This window comes from Phallusia mammillata, chromosome 1 (assembly GCF_965637545.1).
Source record: "Phallusia mammillata chromosome 1, kaPhaMamm4.hap1.1, whole genome shotgun sequence".
Taxonomy (NCBI): Eukaryota; Metazoa; Chordata; class Ascidiacea; order Phlebobranchia; family Ascidiidae; genus Phallusia; species Phallusia mammillata.
The window spans coordinates 14,694,487-14,713,251 of record NC_137252.1 but is presented as its reverse complement, the minus strand read 5'-3'; the positions used below and the strand labels follow the sequence as shown (position 1 = coordinate 14,713,251).

General features: G+C 36.1%; 3 protein-coding genes across 5 annotated transcripts; 1 reads left to right on the top strand and 2 right to left on the bottom strand.

Annotated features, from left to right (window-relative positions):
* Positions 1-237: 237 nt before the first annotated feature.
* Positions 238-16,393, top strand: LOC145209124 (WASH complex subunit 5-like). Of its 2 annotated transcripts, XM_080079476.1 has the most exons (26): positions 238-440; positions 520-697; positions 893-977; positions 1,142-1,242; positions 1,324-1,522; positions 2,616-2,768; positions 3,918-4,031; positions 7,542-7,713; positions 7,880-8,004; positions 8,305-8,434; positions 8,607-8,755; positions 9,233-9,366; positions 9,553-9,739; positions 10,035-10,175; positions 11,656-11,838; positions 12,165-12,242; positions 12,303-12,404; positions 13,059-13,183; positions 13,294-13,377; positions 13,732-13,913; positions 14,480-14,663; positions 15,008-15,154; positions 15,330-15,409; positions 15,838-15,991; positions 16,054-16,141; positions 16,204-16,393. In XM_080079476.1, exons 1-26 carry the CDS (start codon positions 284-286, stop codon positions 16,258-16,260), a joined length of 3,489 nt encoding a protein of 1,162 aa, XP_079935602.1. In that variant the 5' UTR covers positions 238-283; the 3' UTR covers positions 16,261-16,393. The 2 variants fall into 2 exon arrangements, with proteins under 2 accessions (XP_079935602.1, XP_079935535.1); XM_080079409.1 differs by having other exon boundaries at positions 16,054-16,393.
* On the bottom strand, positions 4,207-7,382 carry LOC145209455 (uncharacterized). The gene is made up of 6 exons (XM_080079771.1): positions 6,723-7,382; positions 6,377-6,460; positions 6,236-6,312; positions 5,478-5,649; positions 5,162-5,388; positions 4,207-4,949 (listed from the first exon to the last, which is right to left on the bottom strand). Exons 1-6 carry the CDS (start codon positions 6,928-6,930, stop codon positions 4,362-4,364), a joined length of 1,356 nt encoding a protein of 451 aa, XP_079935897.1. The 5' UTR covers positions 6,931-7,382; the 3' UTR covers positions 4,207-4,361.
* Positions 15,403-18,757, bottom strand: LOC145209539 (DNA-directed RNA polymerase III subunit RPC6-like). Of its 2 annotated transcripts, XM_080079934.1 has the most exons (8): positions 18,699-18,757; positions 18,523-18,640; positions 18,336-18,400; positions 17,816-17,996; positions 17,472-17,636; positions 17,327-17,416; positions 16,857-17,030; positions 15,403-16,477 (listed from the first exon to the last, which is right to left on the bottom strand). In XM_080079934.1, exons 1-8 carry the CDS (start codon positions 18,746-18,748, stop codon positions 16,400-16,402), a joined length of 921 nt encoding a protein of 306 aa, XP_079936060.1. In that variant the 5' UTR covers positions 18,749-18,757; the 3' UTR covers positions 15,403-16,399. The 2 variants fall into 2 exon arrangements, with proteins under 2 accessions (XP_079936060.1, XP_079936009.1); XM_080079883.1 differs by lacking the exon at positions 15,403-16,477 and having other exon boundaries at positions 16,627-17,030.
* Positions 18,758-18,765: the final 8 nt, after the last annotated feature.

The window sequence follows — 18,765 nt, the reverse complement described above, 5'->3', positions numbered from 1 at the left end:
AGAAATACTGTTGTTAGAGTAGAGATTACCTGAGATTTTTGTGTGGTTATCTGTTTATGGAAAAACATAGTAAAAATTGTTTCCGTTAAATTACTACAGTAAAGGATTGTCGGATTTAGAAGTAAATAATCTCTATTTTGAAATGTGCTATAAAATTTTTTTACTTCCTATATTTTAAATGAAACACTTGTATTATAATTTTTGAGCACCAAATGTGTTGAAAATCTAGTTGGTAATAGTACCTTTGAACTACGTTGTGTTTGAAGGATTTTGGTTTTAAAAAATGGCTCAAGATTTTTTAGCCGAAAATAACATTTGTGGTCAAAGTTTGTTACGGCTTGTCAGTCGGGGAAATGCTGTCATTGCTGAGATTTTGAGATTGTCGGATTTTATTCCCCCAGTGTTCAAGCTAGACGGCAAAACTGGAAATACAAAATATGGTAAACACATACTAAAAAAAACAATTAAAAAAATTAACAAAAAAACTTCAATAAAACTGTGATGTGTTTGGAATTTCAGGCAGCATTATTAATGATTTTGGATACTTCAAGACTGCCGAGTACTTTGAAAACAGGATTGAACAAAGTGAACAACTACAAGATATTGATGATGAGTTTCGTGAAAACCATTTGCAGATGTTGACAAGATTCTATCTTGCATTTGAAAGTATCCACAAATATGTAACTGATTTAAACAGGTTTGTATTTTTTAGACAATTGTTTTCTTTTTTGTGAAGTGGAACAAAAAGTGGTATCAAATACTTTTTTTGTAAGAAGTGATAGCTTAAAAGTTTTTACACAGCAAAAAAGTGCTTGCACTGGCACTGGCGAAAAATCTGTGTAGATAAATTTTGTATTGTTAAATCCTTGGGGGTCTTACTTACACTTTTCAGATTTTTGGATGAATTGAGTGAGGGTGTGTACATTCAACAAACACTAGAATCTGTACTGGTTAACACTGAAGGAAAACAACTAATGGTTCGAGCTTACTTTTTTACTTCCATAATTATTGTATTAAAAGGTATCAAGTAAAAGTTCAACTTGTCATAAATCGTAAATATTTTTATAGGTTTAACCCACAGCCTAAAAATGTGTCTTTTCGATAAGTATATGTATTACAATGTTTTGTGTATATTTTGCAGTGTGAAGCACTGTTCCTTTATGGTGTGATGCTGTTGCTTGTTGACATGAAAATCGATGGATTAGTGAGGGAGAGAATGCTTGTGTCATACTACAGATACAGGTAAACACACCTCTCACTAATACTATTTTTGAAATATTACAGTTTAGGTGAGTTTAAGAAATATCATGTTCGATTGTACAGTGGTGCTGCAAAAGGTGCTGGTTCAGACAGCAATATTGATGATGTCTGCAAGTTGCTGAGGAGCACAGGGTTTTCATCACAACCTGGAGCAAAGCGACCTCAAAATTACCCAGAAGCTTATTTTGCAAGGGTTACAGTGAATGAAATCTATGTGAAGATGATAGTTGGACGACTTCGATCAGATGATGTGTATGGCCAGGTATAATCAGTTTTTGGTCCACAATCAAGTGTTGAATACAGTGGCGTATCCAAGGGGGGGGGGGGGGTTTGGGGGTCCGGACCCCCCCCTTTTCAAAAAGTTGTGCGTACATTAAATAGGCCAAAATCGTTCCGTTTACCACTGCGTGATAACAGGGAGTCGTTATCTCAAAGACGCTAGCCTTCAATCTCTTGTATTCGCTTGTCATCTAATCGCCAATTGTGACGTAACAAGGGTTTAATAAGGAGGTTTATGCGCTAACAATCGGAAAGTTACGTTCCGGCTAGTACGCTGGTAGCAGTTTTTTGCTTAGTGGTAACTGCACTAAGTGCAACATATCAAACTATTTTTGCATTTGAACAATGTAAAAGTGTTAAAAACGTGTAATGTTGTGTTGCTTTGATCCGCCAAACACGTAATAGTTTGTCAAAAACATTAGATCGATGTAAATCGAGTTATGTTATTAGGGTAATTTGTTACTTGCCAGGCACAATTTATGCCTTCTGCAGTTACCACCTTTAGTGCATTCGTGACTTTGCGCAACTTAACAGTAGGATTACCGCTTCAGCAAGAGATTTAGTTCTTTAGAAATTGGACCCTGTTTTTTTAAGCAACGATTTTGATTACCTGACAGTCACGCTTATTTTGCAGCTGCAGTGTGGCTGAGTAAGCTAGATAGCAGCGGCGAAATCAGAAAACTACAAAGCTTTCGCTAAAATTGCCTGTTCTTCCTGTCAATTAGATGGGTAGAGAAACCGCCAATTTTGGAAAAAGTGCTTTGCCGCATAACGCGTCGTTTTGAACGACGTGTGACGTCATAATGACGTCATTAGGGATTTCCCCCAAAAAAATTGTTGGACCCCCCCTTTAATAATTTCTGGATACGCCCCTGGTTGAATATATATATGTTTTGCATTTACTTCTTAAGCAAAGTTGGCCATAAAATTGTAAAAGGCGTCTTTGATGAATTTGTAGATTTAAGTTTCTTGGTTGTCCTGTGATTTGTCACAAACTTGAATTTGAACTATGAGATGTTATGTATTGTTTGAAAATTTTCTATGTTTTGTAATCAGTCTGCTCTTGTCTATTTTAGGTTGCCGCATATCCACTGCCAGAGCACAGAAGTACAGCCTTGGCCAATCAAGCATCAATGCTTTATGTGATTCTGTATTTTGATGCCAAAATTCTGAACACAGAGCAAGCCAAAATGCGAGAGATTGTGGACAAGTACTTCCCAGACAATTGGGTATGTCTACATATTTTGCATTTATTTGTTCACAAAAAATTTTTTCAACATAACATTTACATTATTTGACAGTGACTCTGTCCGTTTGGCAATCTAGGGCAGGGCTTCCCAAACTTTTTTGATCGCGACCCCTTTTAATCTCTTTAAATTTTTCGCGACCCTTCACGGATAATATGATAAACAATGCGAAAAAAACGTTTGTTGTATTTATTGAAACGCCGAATTCGAGCGAAAACTAAAAACAACCAACCGGTACTCGGAGTCTACTACTTTACACGTTCAAACACCGATAACTTTTACGTGCTTTAGCCTTAGTTTCTGACAGATTGTTTTGCAAATGGGCACAATTTCTTCGTGTGGTTTGAACGTTTGCTGTGCGTCGAGAACATACGCACGTTCGTAAAGGACGATTTACCGAGTCGGCAAGTTTCACAACGATTTAGGTTTTAAGTAATTTGTTAGGGCGGAAAATAAAGTAAAAGCAATACAAGTTTCAAATCGTGTATTGTTGACGCCTAAACTGAGCTCACCTTGAACCAAGTTTAGGCCGTTGCAGTGCTTTGAAAACAGATATTTAACACTGCTTGAAAATCGGAAAAAAAATATTTTTTATCAGAGAAAGTTATTGCGCCAAACAATGCTTAAACGTTTGTAACTCTATATATCATGTTTATGCTGCATTATAATGCCTGGGTATTTTAAAACAATTGCAATTGTTGCGTTTCAACCGACGTCTGTTCGATCAATAGCGTCAGTACAAGCGCGTTTGCGCTTGGCTGAAAACGTTTTAAAACCGACGTAACTTGAACAAAGATGCGATTTTGACGTTATACAAAGATAAAGGCCAGGGGTGTGCGGCACCCTCACACCCCCGTACTCCGCGCCAGTGTATTGATTACTTTTTGCAGAAATTGGTACAGCTCTCTGCGACCCCTCAAGTTTGTTAAGCGACCCCTTCCGGGGTCGCGACCCCCAGTTTGGGAAGCCCTGATCTAGGGCATGCTACAGTAAAATTGTTTACTACAAAACATTAAAGTGTAGGCAAAAATTTAAACCATATTGACAATGTCAACTATAGTTAGTTGGACAGCATTATTAATGAATCACAAGATTGTAACTTGAGTAAAGTATATGTTAATTTTTCTACAGGTAATAAGCATTTACATGGGTCATATTGTAAATCTTGCTGAAGCATGGGAGCCATACAAAGCTGCTAAAACTGCTCTTCAAAATACACTAGATCTGAACAACTGCAAATCACTGGTAAGATGTTCACAGATTAAATGCTATTTATATCGAATGCTGAAAAATAGTTTTGTATGTATTCTGTACACTGTCTGAGACTTTGTTTTTATTTCTATGTTTTAGTTCTCATGTAAAAGTTGTTTTGCTGCATTTTCTAGCAAAATGGTCAATTTTTTGGCTTGTATTTGTGCATTGGGCAACAAAACACCGAACTGTTGCAAAAAATTACACAATATAACTCTTTGTTTCATCAACAAATAAAGTGCAAAACCACTCATAAATTTTCAAAACGTATGTACAAGTGTGTCAGATACAGGACAAAACTTTTTGGCATAAAGACTTGAAGAATTAACGCCTTCTTGAAACAGCCTTGACCACTTTTGGCTTTTTGATTCTTAGCACTCTTTCATTTCCGTTTTCATCAATAATTACCCGTGTTCTGGGTGCACGTGGCTTGTTGAGTTTCTTCATCATATTCTTGTAAGAGTAAATGCTGCCAGTAAAAGTTGAAAAGTAGACCAATACCATAAGAACACTAAAGCACAAAAGTGCTGTAAACATCCATGCAGGAGCTTCTTCACAAACATTTGCAGTGATTGAGTTAATAACTGTATTCTTATTCAGTTTTCCCAAGTGTGGCAGATTTTGTTTACATTTACCACATGACAAAGAAAATGAGGGAACAGCTATGTCTAAAATGTTGGTTGTTGAACTGTTGGCAAGCACAACCTTTCCGCTGTAGGTTATTGCTTTCTTTGCTTTGCTGTATGTGTAGTTGAGTAAAACTTGTTTACATTCTGTGTCAAAGCTGTAGGTTGTGGGAAACTTGGAGCAGTTTAGTGTCTGTGTTGTTGTGCCTGCATTTGTAACAACTTTCACTGGAAGTAAGGCATCGCTTGCTGAGTTTCCGACAGTGATTGTAGGCAATGTTGAATTCTTAAAAACAAGAAAGTGATTTGTCTGTTACATTTGCTTTTAGAATTGTAAAAAAATGTTTTTATCAGTAACATCTTCTTTCTAGAAATGAAACAAAGTGTTTTTGTCAGTTACATCTTCTTTTTAGAAATGTAAAAAAATGTTTGTAACTTGTTGTTGTTAAAGAAAGTCATGTGAAAAAATGGGTCTTAATTCATAGTCCTGATTATTACCTGAAGACTATCTTGTCTTGGGCATGAAGAAGAAGGCATAGCATTTATAGATATTGCAGTGTAGATATTGAATGTTGAGAACCATATTCCAAAAACTGTTGCTGCTATTACCACAGGACTTAAGACAGAAATTAAGACCTTCACTAATAGTGGTCTTGTACGATTCAGTATGATCATTCGCAAGTCTTTCATAATAGTGCAGGACACAAGAAATGGCAAAATACAACCTGAAGAATGCAATTGGAGTGTTGAAAAGACAAGTTGTTACATTATAAAGTATAATCAATTTTAAATTAAACTCACAAAAGTTGCTTACCACCAATGATGTGTCTGACGATTAGAATTGTTTCATCCACTAACATGCATTCAACAATAAATAATTTGACCAAGTAAACATAAAGAGGTGATATGACAACTGTGGAAATGACAATAAACAACAAAGAAAGCACCATCACTAGGGATCCTCTTGTTTTCTTTTTGATTGCTTTCTAAACAAAAAAGATTTTGTTTAAGTCACAGCATAAATTGTCCATCTTTTCAAGACAAAAACACTAGCAACTCAATATTGTATTGTATTGTATTAATTTTGAAACCGTGCATGAAAATGGTACATAGGAATACGAAAACACTACACTAGCGCCACGGAATCGGGAAACAGCTGCAAAAACCCCGCGGTTGAAAATATAATTCGGTTGAAAATATAATATAATTTATCATTTTGTTTAAACAAATACAGAAACGAATTTTTCAACCTCTTTGTGTAAATATCTGAATTCAGCGAGGGCCAGACGATTTTCTTTACAAATGCCAGACGATTTTCTTTACAAAGGCACACAGTTGGAATTAACTATCCCTATGCAATTTATCTGATTATGCAATTAACCAGATTCATTGATGTTACAGTTACAGTCTTTTTCAACTACATAATTTATATTTTTCCTTGCACATTTTCAAAGAACGCTTTCAAGTGATTTTTAAGACAAACATTTTCTATTGCTGGTGTTGCTCCAGAGCATTCTACCTAACTCCTCCACTAACACATGCTCAAATTCATACAAGTCAAAAAACGAATACCTGTTTTTCAGCATCTTTTGAGTGGACTTTATTCTTTGCTGGAGGTGATGGGTTTTTCTCTATTATATCCAACAAACCTGCATGAAAAAGATGAGTGTAACTGGGTACAGCCAATAAATTATAGTTTAGGTGCCAACTTACTGTTTCCAACACCCCAAATGCAGAACACTGTAGTCAGCAAACCAACAGCGGCAAACAAAATCCAGTAAATTTTCACTGTGTCATCTGGAAAAAACGATCGAAAATGATGTTTAGTGTACAGTGTGGAAAAAATGCATTGCAATATTTCAAATTCAGTCTTTTGTTTTGCTGTAACCGTCCTAGAGTGGTGGATTACTGCTCAAACCATAGTTATGTGATAAGTATTATGACACCATAATAAATCCTATTTTGCAACAAAGTAAAAGCATATGTAAACAGTTTGTTGCATGCTTGGTAAATGTCTATGCCACAAAGACAACCAAATATCTGCGCTCAATAAACCCACCTGAATTTGATATCAAGAAAATTTCTTCAATGTAGTAGTAATAAGCATGAAGAACATCCAATGCATTGCTACCTATCAACAGCAAGAGTGAAAAGACTCTAATAAAGAAGTTGAAGTGTTTCAAAAGATGCTGCACAGTTCCATAGATCACAGTCACATGAAAATACTTAATCCACCCCACAAAAGGCCTTGTTAATATTCCACACATTTTGCTTCCTGTAAGTAAAGCATCTGATCCCACTTGAGCCTCTTCTAAGCTTGGATATCCCACTTGCCCTTGTAAAAAAGTACATCTTCTTGTTTGCAGTATTTGATGTGTTTGTGTGTGGTTATTTGCAGGCCATAAAACAGCATTATTTATTTACCTGGGAAAACAGCGTGGGAACTGGTGTGAAGAAACAATTTTCAGTTGTTTATTTATTCATGCAAATTACAGTGCAAATTGCCCATGGGCTTTACTAAATGTTGACAATATGCATGCCAGCTTTTATTGGAGATATTGTGTAGAAAACAATGTAGTTTACATGTTAAAAATTTGATAAACTGGGTTTATTAAACTGTGCTGTGACAATCCTTTTGGATGCTTTGGTACCTGATTAGCACTCTTAAAAATGTCGAGACAGTGTTTTAATGGGTTTAGTGTCTGAAAATGCACAGTTAAAATGCACAAAATAATTGAAAAACAACAATCCTATTTTGAAATTTTGTAATATATGTTTATGATAGCCTAATTGGGCCACTAATTAAAAAGCTTTCAAGCTGATTGATTTTTCAAAAAACTTTGACATTTTATCTTTACAGCAATATTATTCTTTTTAGGCCACCAAAAATGGGAAATTGCTAAAGATGTGTTCAAAACAAGTTTTACACTTTCTGAAAGAGGGTGTCTTGACTGAAAACTATCTTTTGGATAACATTCCTAAACTCATGAACTGTCTTAGAGAATCCAATGTTGTTTTGAGATGGCTAATGCTGCACACTATCACAACAGGTACAATTTTACAGTACATGTTTTGTTGTTGCAAAGGTAATACACTCTAGTGCTTTCCCACCAGTACCCATATTTATGACATGTCTTGATAACTGCTAAATAGAATAGCTTTGCTGACAATTCCCATCAATCTTTGTTGGTATAAATAAATGTGTGACTTTTCTAGGTGCTGAAGCAAACAAGAAGTATAGACAATTCAAAGAAGTTGTCGTTGCCCAAACCGAAGTTCGCCAACATGACATTTTTCAACTTCTTTTGCACATTGCTCAGTTGGAAATCAAGTTGAAAGATGTAAGCTTATCATTGTTGTTAGTCAAAAAGAAAATGATTGGCAGTCTCACAGATCAAACACGAGAACATGTTTCAACATATATAACCTCTGTACAGTCAATTAATTCAACAAATAACTCAATGCTGATATTTGTCATTATGTCTATTCCAGTATTATGTTAATGTATGGACCATACTCTAGAAAATTTTGACACTTATTCAATATGGATAAGTCACATAAAAACTGTACCGTATAAATAAAAAAATTAGTGGAATGTCTTACATTCAATTAGTTGCATAAATATTTACTGATTTTTGCAGATGTTCAAGTTGTTGCTGCAACAGAAGGAAAGCAAATGGGACAAGTACAAAAAGGAAGCAGTGGATAGAATAACAGAACTTGCTGAAGTTTTCTCTGGGACCAAGCCACTTACTCGCATCGAGAAGAATGGTATGCACACAATATGTATGACAGTTACCGAGAATTGCAGTTTATTAGCCATACTGCACTTTCATTTTCGGTTAGATTACTTTGCAAAAATAACAAACTGAGAATAATATTTTTTTCGTTTAGTTAGTAGGTCAGCCCTTAAACAAAAATTGATTTACTATTTATGTTTTAGATCAGCTGAAGCTTTGGTTCAACCAAATTTCGCAGCAGATATCATCACTTGATTATGCCGATTCAACATCAGCCGGACGCAAAATGATACAACTCATTCAAGCACTGGAAGAAGTCCAGGAATTTCATCAACTCGAAAACAATTTGCAGGTGAAGTCTTAAGCAATGAATTGAAGTAAGCGACCTTTGGTTTAGGTAAAACCAAAAACAGCAGGTATGCTGTTTAACTCAACGACTAGCAATGCTCGGTGCTCGACTAAGCCTGCTCCGGGTCTATGGCGTGGACGTCACACATGTATGACGTAGAAAAGGAGATGTCACCTCTCATATTTTTTTTATCAAAATGAAAGAGTTCTGATTTGGTTGTTTGTTTCACGAAACTCGCGAGGTGCAGTGTTAACTTGGAATTTCTTTGAACAGCTGTTTTTCTTATTTTTTAACGGTTTCAAAACTTTGATCCAGCGTCGGGATTGCTTTTGTGGTCTGTTGACCTCAGATTGTTAAAAACGACTATTTTTGGTACTAAGTACCTACCCATGTCGGTTTGACCTGATATGTAGGGTCAATAGGGTTTCATAATTCAAAAGTTCTTGAACACAGTTTTCATTCTGTGTTTTCACCTAATAGGTTCGACAGTTCTTGGCCGACACGAGGCAATTCCTGCATCAGATGATCCGCACTGTTAACATCAAGGAGGAAGTTCTTATATCTATTGAAATTGTAGCAGATCTCTCCTATGCCTGGACACTTATGGACCAAAAGTAAATATACCTGAGTTATATTTTTTCTTGATGCACAATTATTGGTCTTGTTTAGTAAAAGAGCTGTTAACAACGCATCTGAAACAATGAGGTTTATTTAAACTATAATCTACAATTTGAACGTGTTTGAAACCTTCACTCATATCTAAACACATTGATATGTCAAATAATTTTTTTTTATCCCAGCTACACAACAAATATGCAGCAAGGCATTAAATCAAACCCTTCACTCGTAATCAAACTTCGAGCAACATTTCTTAAACTCGCTTCAGCCTTAGAGCTTCCCCTGCTAAGGATCAACCAAGCAAACAGCAAAGATCTACTGAGCGTGTCTCAGTATTATTCTGGTGAACTGGTTACCTACGTTAGAAAGGTAAATAGTTTACTTATTTTTCCGCATCCAAAAGCCTTGCCCGACTTACAGCTTTGCCGCCAGACACATTAAGTGGTCAATCTATTAAACAGTCCAAACTGTAAACCCTCATGCAACGAAGATGATTGTGATTAGCCAATTCGTTACTTCAGTCTCAATCAACAATGCGCAGTCAACTGAATACTGAAAATAAATTTGATTCTTCAACAGGAAACGAACTTTTTGGATTTTAATGCAAAATATATTTTATAGCAAGTAATATACAGCGTTCGTTACTTTGTTTTTATCTTATCAGGTGCTTCAAATTATTCCGCAAACAATGTTTGGTTTGTTGGCAAGGATCGTGAAAATTCAAACTTCACAGATTCAAGAACTTCCCACCAGACTGGAGAAAGATAAAATGAAGGAATTCGCTCAACTTGATGCCAGATACGAGGTGTGTATGTGTGTGTTGTGCATTCGGTAAATCAGTGTTTTTCAACCTTTTTGAGCCACGGATAACTTTATGCATGAAAATAATTTTGCGGAACACCAAACGAAATTTTGATCAATAAAACAACCAGGCTCTGACACTAAAACGCTAAATCGCGGGAACCGCTAAACCGCAAATCACGGAAACGGATGAAAACGCTCATATAAAGCTATTGAAGTTGAGGGAAGGTTTTATGAAAACGAAAATAAATACTTGAATACAATAAACGCCCGGTACTGGCTGTTTCTTGATTCATCGTTTTCCGCGGAAACAATTTGCTGAGCGTTGAAACTCACGGTTGAAAACTCATTTGGGCTGAGACAGGGTTTAAAGGTTATATTATTCTTAAAGCTTACCCAGCTAAATTGCACTAACCGTCAGCAGTTTAGTCGCAATTTAGCTATGTTATAATTAGAGAACGAGTCTTATTATTACACAACAATAAATGAAGCCAATCACTATATAGCACTCAAACTGAAACTGGTGTTGGTGGATAAATACTTTCATAAAATAGACCGGTGTTCCATATGAAAACATTAGTCAAACGTCTAAAACGAAGTCTAAAACATTAGAATCCTATATTCAAACCAGTAAGTTTCTCGCGGAACACCTGATGATCTTTCACGGAACACCAGTGTTCCGCGGAACAGCGGTTGAAAATCACTGCGGTAAATCATAGTAAAACTACGTATTTAAACTACATTGTCGAAGTTTTTGAAACTTAATTTTGAAATAAAATTGGAAGGACAAGTTTTTAGATCAGCGGTTCCCAAACTGGGGTCCGCGGTCCTTTAGGGGTCCGTGGGGCAATTTTTGGGGGTCCGCGAAGCGGTTGAAGTAATTCTATAATCTTTTTTGGCGTCAGTTTGTGCCACTAAATAAGTTTAAATCAAAGTAGAATTGAGAATCGACTGTCTCCATTGCTAAACAGTGGCCTTTATTGAATGACAACTATCAAAAATGCAATTGTTCGCGCACAATCGTAATGTTTTTTGTCCTGTTTGTGATGTCATATGCTGTTTTTGGATGATTGTTATGCGCAATTTTGCATAATTAGCTAAAATCCTGCAATCAACTTTAGTTTTTATGAAATACACATTTAGGCTTAAGGACCGCGAGCCCTCGAAATAATGGCAAAGGGACCGTTTTGAAAAAAATATGAAAAAGTTTGGGAACCACTGTTTTAGATTACCCCAAATTGAAGAATGTTTTATTATTATTTTTAAACAAAAAAGATATTCAAATCACTTAATGTATTATTTGTGGTAACAATATGATTGCTTTGAACATTATTGTCGCTATTTAGTTGTTCTCTTTGCATTTTATTGAGTAAGAAGTGGAATAAAAAAACAATTTGATGCATTTTCTGTCGTTAAGATGCTTTGAAAACTTTTGATTTTCACTTGCAAATTTCGAATGTACTCATTTGAGAACGTGTTTGCAGGTTGCCAAATTGACGCAAGGAATTTCAGTTTTTACCGAAGGTGTTTTGATGATGAAAACCACCTTGGTTGGAATCATTAAGATCGATCCCAAGCAACTTCTGGAAGATGGAATTCGTAAGGAGCTGGTTATGCAAGTTGCCTCTGCAATGCATAATACTATGCAATTTAACCCGAAAATCAAGGTAGAACTATTGATTGCATTGTAAAGGTAAATATTGTGCAAAATCTGATGTACATTTTGAGTCCGATTTGTAACAGGGCAAATAGTTTAAAGGATTCGAAAATTGTTAGGGGGCCTTGGGATAATCACAAATGGATTTTAAATCCTAAACTTTGAAATAGCAACTGTCGGTCATAAAACAAATTCTTCGGGGCCAAACGTTTGTAGACCTATCATCATTAACGTCAATGACGTCAAAATGAGAAGATGATATCGAAATTTTTGCTAATTTTGACGAAGCCAAATCTATGTTTTCTCAAATTTAGAACTAAATGTGTAACGTTATAGGTTAGTGAGATTACTGTAAGGCTCAAAGCTCTTTCTCAAACAATGGAGGGATTTCGAAGATCGTTTGAGTATATACAGGTACGTTAATACGTGCAGTATTTCATTTGGCGCGTCTTATTATCTGGTAAAATTAAACAGGATTATGTGAACATCTACGGGCTCCAGATCTGGCAGAAAGAAATATCGAGAATTATCAACTATAATGTGGAGCAGGAGTGCAACAGTTTTCTCAGACAAAAGGTAAACTTTTTTAAATATCCGGACTATTATCGTAAAAAAACAGTAGTGTAGAAAACAGCGTGCTTTTGCCCAAAAAGATTGACAATCAAGACACAAAACAACTTAAGTCTATAGATCAGGGATCCACAAACTCTAACCCGAACTACCACACTAACAACTTATAATTCGCGGCAAACTTAAGGTCGACATATTTCCATTGGTGACTCTTCACAAAGTGCGTGGTGATATGATTTGTACGCTTTTGTTTTTCCAATTTTATCACTGCCTGAACTGCATAAAAATCTTGCGTTTATAAAACAATTGTTAAATCATACCTATGCTCTTGCAGACTGAAAACTTTGACAAGTCTGAAGTCGTCCAAAATTTTTTAGCGCTGTTTTGTTTTTAAATACTGACGATGCCTATTACTTAGGCGAAATATATATGTCTAATAAAACGGTGGACGACTTCAGACTTGTCAAAGTTTTCAGTCTGTTATTATATGCGACTGTTGTCTCCATCTGTCGTACTGAGTCTCTGGTGACTCGTGATTTATAATATACTACACAGTTTATATGCTCTTGCAGTTAGATTGCTTTTATAAAATAATGACGTTATCTATAGTCTTATAACGGTTAAATACAACGATTAAGTTTGGTTTGTGCTTGCGTCAAGGTCCAAGACTATGAAAGTTTGTATCAGTCCAAAGAGATTCCGATACCTCGATTTCAACCGATCGATGGATCAGTCAACTTTATTGGTCGCTTGGCAAGAGAAATTATCAGAATCACTGACGGAAGGTGAGATAGTTTTGCTGTTAGGAGTAGGATTTGTTATACTATGTTAACAATAACACCATATTTTTGTTGATAATGATAACGGTTCTTGATTGTGCAAATATTTTTTTCAGAACAACATGTTACGTTGATCTACTCGGGACGTGGTACGATTCGAAAACCAAACAAGAAGTGATCGACAAAAGGCTTTTCTCAAGGTGCGGTTTATACACATAATATCTCTGTATGTTGTAAACTGATTGCGAGTAAAGATTTTCAACTTAGACCAACTGAATAAAAGGACCACAATGCGACTAAACAAAAACGAGAAAACTGTGAAATACAAATCCGTTATTAAGACAAAAAAGACGAAATGAAGGAATTCAAGATCTTAAAAAACATACGTTTCACCTAAACACCGCTACGCGAACTACAATATACACCCAAATTTAACTGCAATTCTTGACATGCATTTGTTTTTATTTTCTTATCTACGTTTGACAAATTAGGACACAATTTAGTCTTTTTGTTAACGATGTGGGAAACGTACTAAAATTGAAACACGCATTAAGAGTGCACGAGAGTCTTGGAACGTACGGTGTTTGCGGTCTTGACCGACTCTTTTGCTTCATGATCGTGCGTGAGCTGCAACAACTCTTCAACGCGATTCGCACCATGAACAATACTAACAAAGTGTGGGTGGCAGCACTGGACGATTTTTCCAAGCAAACGTCGCCCAGAAGCAAACTGATTGGTAAGTTTCCTAGATGTTAATCGTTGTTTGCCCCTAAACAAACAAAACCGAACTGGTTACGAAATTTTTTTACATTATACAATGGCGGTTATTGGTAATGATACAAAAACAAAACAAAATAGGTAGATCAATTATTAACCGTAACTAACTAATAGACCGCTGAGAGTTTTGTCGAAACGTTTAACAACTTTAATTTTTTAACAATTTTGTTTAAAGTTACTCTATTTTTTTACGTAACTTGCACAACTCAAATTACGGTCGTTGTGAAGCAAATTGATTTTTTCCTATTTCATATCTGTATTGGCCTGGGCAAAAACTATAGAGATGTATATACCGAATTGACTTATATTGATTCGATTTTAGTTATGGCGTATAGTTTGAAAAATTGTGTGGTACCTTAAAAGCAGAACGGACACGTTTTTCGCTTTGAATTTGTGTTCGTAAATAATTTCGCAACAAATTATTCGGCCGAAACCGAATCTTTGTAAAAATGGCCGATTCGGCCGAATAAATTCGCCAAACCGAATTTTCGCTACATTACTATAAAAAACTCTAAATATTTGCAGAAAATCCGGCAAAGGTTTACGCTGCCATCATGCAACGGGCGAGCAAAGTTTTGGTGACGTACGTCGAAGCAGTCATGCGTGTCGGCCAACTGCAGATATTACGTCAGCAAATTGCAAATGAGATCAATTTCTCGTGCAAGTTTCATTCCAAGTTTCTTGCGTCTAGTCTGAACAACATGAACAGGTAGGGAATTGGTTGATGCGGATAAACATTGCATTTTCGCACTTAGTAATACATAATATACTATTACGTTTGTAGGCCATTTTTTGTATTTTACATAATGGGGTTATACTTTTTGTACATACTGTGACACCATCAAGTGAACATTAGAAGCTTGTTCTGCCAAATACAGTGGCTATAATATACTGCAAAAGATGTAGCATTGTTGGCTAACCAAAATTTGCCCCGAAAACCAGAATTTTTTTTTATCGGGGTTTATTTACCTCTGTTTCAAAGAAGGCGCGGTGTGAGTTGTTTTTTTCTGCGATGATTATGTAACTAACTGTATTTAAATGATTCTTTCATAGAGCGCTTCTGACAGCAGTAGGAGCTCATTACGAGGACGCATCGAAACCTTACCCGAGCAAAGAGAACCCAATGATGATTGAACTCGCTTCGTTTCTCGATGCTACAGGGCTTGGTTGCCCCTTTTCCAAAATCTACGTCACCACCAAGTAATGCAAAAATCCGCGCATTTAAACGAGTAACCGTGTTTTGAGATAAGTTTAGTAACATGCGATGTCGAAATTTCGATACAACATGTAATAATTGCTGCAAGCATTACATTTAAAGGCTGTATCAGTTGGTAATGTTATTAAAGGACTTTGTCGCTGACGTGTATTTTTTTAGACCACTTCAACATTTCGCCCTGCTCTGTTTCTTGGTCACCGTATCCCAGCTGCAGAAACTTCAGTACAACAAATCGACTTGTAAGTTTGTATTGTTCCAGAAAGTAAAAAGGCCTTCCCTGTGCTAATGCACAATAAATCAGAAGTATCTAATTCTGAAAATCACTGCGCGGATTTTTTTGCCAACTACACCATTTGTAAATTTCATATTAGAGGTTTACATAAATGTCATCGTACACATTCTCCGCTATTGAACATATGTAGAATATAGACATACCTTCTAATATTGGTTATAAGCATTTTAAGTGGACGATTACTTTTTATTGTTTTGTAGCCTCGTAGGTCGCAACCATACACTTTTATGTAGCTAACTGCATTTTATTATTGGTTAGTGTCGGTGATCAACCACCAAAACAAACATGAAGTCAGGCCGAGTTCGGGATGGTTCGACTTGGGCATCATTAGGCTTGTATATCAAGTTTCAACGCGCATTTGTTGTTAACTTACAGGTGGTCTGATACCGAAAAAGGTCAACGACGGAGTGGACGCTCCACCATTTGTTATTGGAATGCTTACGGTGCTCAAACAATTCCATCCAAACGAAACCAAAAAGTACATTCAACATTTGGGGCAATACGTTCGCTCCCACACTGACAGTTCTGGGTATGTTTTCATTAACAGTTGTATGTAAAATACACCGTCCATTAACACATCGTCTTTTGTAGATTGAAGAACCTTGATTTGGCACCAGAAGTGATCAGCACTTGTGCTTTCCTGGAGGAATTCATTTTTCACGGGAGCATGAAGAAAAATGTAAGACTTGGCTGTGGTTACTTAGGAATTACAAATAGTTGTTTCCCGTTTGTTTTAAACAGGATTTGGAGATGGACGTCCCCCCATTCCTACTCGACGAATTCCGAGGGAGCTCGTGATGATTACGTCATCACGATTGTGACGTCACCGAAATCAGTATTCCATGTGCAATCCTCCTACTCCCCATAACTGTGATTATATCCTGCATTGAACTCGCCTTAAACATTTGCAATAAACGACTCATCAATATGATTTCTCTTAATATTTCATCCATTCTTCCAAATAGGTGCACTTTTCAGGCGAAATATCACATCCAACGTGACATTGGTGAAACACCTAAAAGAGAGGATTTTTTGAAATATACTCATATATTTGCCACATTATTTCGCATGTAGGGTCAATTACTGTTTTTAGTGCCCAAGGGGTGTCATAAAACTCGTAACAATAACAACGCTACGTTAAATTTTGTAACATCACGCAGAAAGGAAAAACAGGAAACTCGTTTATGATGCGATAAAACAATAACAGACGATATAGTAACGTCGTACCAAGAGTGCTACATCAAATCTGTGTTGAATATGCGTGATATTTTAGCAATCAAACCTACACAATCGGTGATTAGATCAACACCAAACAAGGTCACATGCATGTATGGTGCGCAAAGACCAAGGTACTTAATTCCCTTTATGAGTAGACAACAAAACTTATTTCTCACTGGGCAAACTGCACATGGTGTGCGGGTAACGTCGGTGGCTTCAATAAGGGTGTGAATAGCTCTGTACAGCTTCTTGCTTCCACTTTCCGTCATAGAAACATCTGACAGTTCCACCTTTCCATCATAAATCAGTGTATCGAGAATAGTTTCAATATCCTCATTGGTCAGATTCACCTTTTGAAAAATGTTTTGTTTTGTCAAAGTGTTTTCTTTTGACTTAAAAGTTTGTGATGTTGTTAAGTATGCGCTGAGTTGGAAGTTATTTAATTTAGGAACTGGCTTTGCAAAGCTTTTTTTAACTGAACCCAAACTTCATGAAAATCCCTCATTTGAGCAAATAAATTCGTTAGATTGAAAAGTAAGAATTAACATGGTCATATCCATTAGTTATTACATTTCACAGGCACCAGGTTGACTGTTGGAAGCTTGAATTGAATTTTATTCAAAATTGCGATAAAAGCAGATCATACCTTGCTTATGCCCAAGTTTTGTATAAAATCGAGAACTTCTTGTGATGAACAGTAGGAGCTAGCATTCTTTGCAATGGGGGAAAGAGATCCCTGAAAACAGACAAAGTGACATACAACGGTCCTGGTTGAAATATGCAACATTTACATCTTTTTCAGCATTTTCCAATTTCTGTAGCAGAAGTTTATGGCACTGCTGACTCAGCACTTCTACAAACTCTGACTCAAAGTCTTGGTCACTGTACCAGGCACCCCCTGTTACAGAACGGTCTGGCTGAAGACTAAACAGCATGTACACCTTTTTCTTTGATGCCTGAAACAAACAAAGATTTTTATTGTTTTTATCAGGTTGTAGATGTGACAAAACAAAATTAAGAATATGTAAGGGGTTGGCCAATATAATATAAAATTAGGTTTAGGATGTTGGTAAAGGTTATTTTTTTGTACAAAAACCTGGACACTTTCTTACAAATAGGTATGGATAGTACTCACAGCCACTGATTTTACAGCTTTGATCAGTTTCTTGCTTTCCAGGTTTTTCAGAATTTTGTTAACCTCAGTTAACATCAGATTACATTTATACCGAATTTCTCTTGTCCAAATGCCCTTGTTTCCTGCACTTTCAATTATTTGATAAACAAGTTTTTCGTGCCGATCCACACCTTTAATATTGCTGCAAATAAATTCCAGCATTAAAATATAAAGGCTTTTATTACTTGCATTCAAAAGCAACATGAAAATATTGTTTTGTAAATAGGTTTTAGTGGCATGATTGTTCTTAAGACAGAAACTTGTGGGTCTCAAAGGTGGTTTGAGTTACTCTAAAATGTGCAAAATATTTTGTAAATGTATGACCTAAATGAAAGGATACAGGAGAAATACCTGAAAACAATATGCATCCTATACAGGAAATGGGGACTAATGATAAACTTGCCCGACAGTCAGTAACTGTTTCCAATATTAGTTGACAGTTGGTAAAAACATTTTATTTATAATATGTTTACATTAATACCTTGCATTGCTGCTTTTCAATTTATACACCAAGCCAGAACCTCCTTTGAGAACTTCAATTTTGCCCTGTGACAAAATGACAAATCAACATTTATCCATAGCAGATAAAATGCCAAGAAAGCTTCGATTGCAAAAACACATAGTATTTCATGCTCTGGATTCAATACTAGCATAGTTGATATACTTGCCATAGTAAGAAGTCGGTTAATAGCGGTAACTCGTTGGCGAACATCAACAGTGGGTACAGCATTCTCAATAGCCTTGTCAGTTACACCTTTAGGATTGGTTGCACAAAGACTAATAATCCTGAAAAACACTTATTTTTACTCCACTTTGCAGCTGCAGTAATTCACAAAATACTTACTCTGTTTCCAATGCCAAAGCATCTGTATTCTCAGTCTTTGCCTCTGCCATTCTAACCCAAACTTATG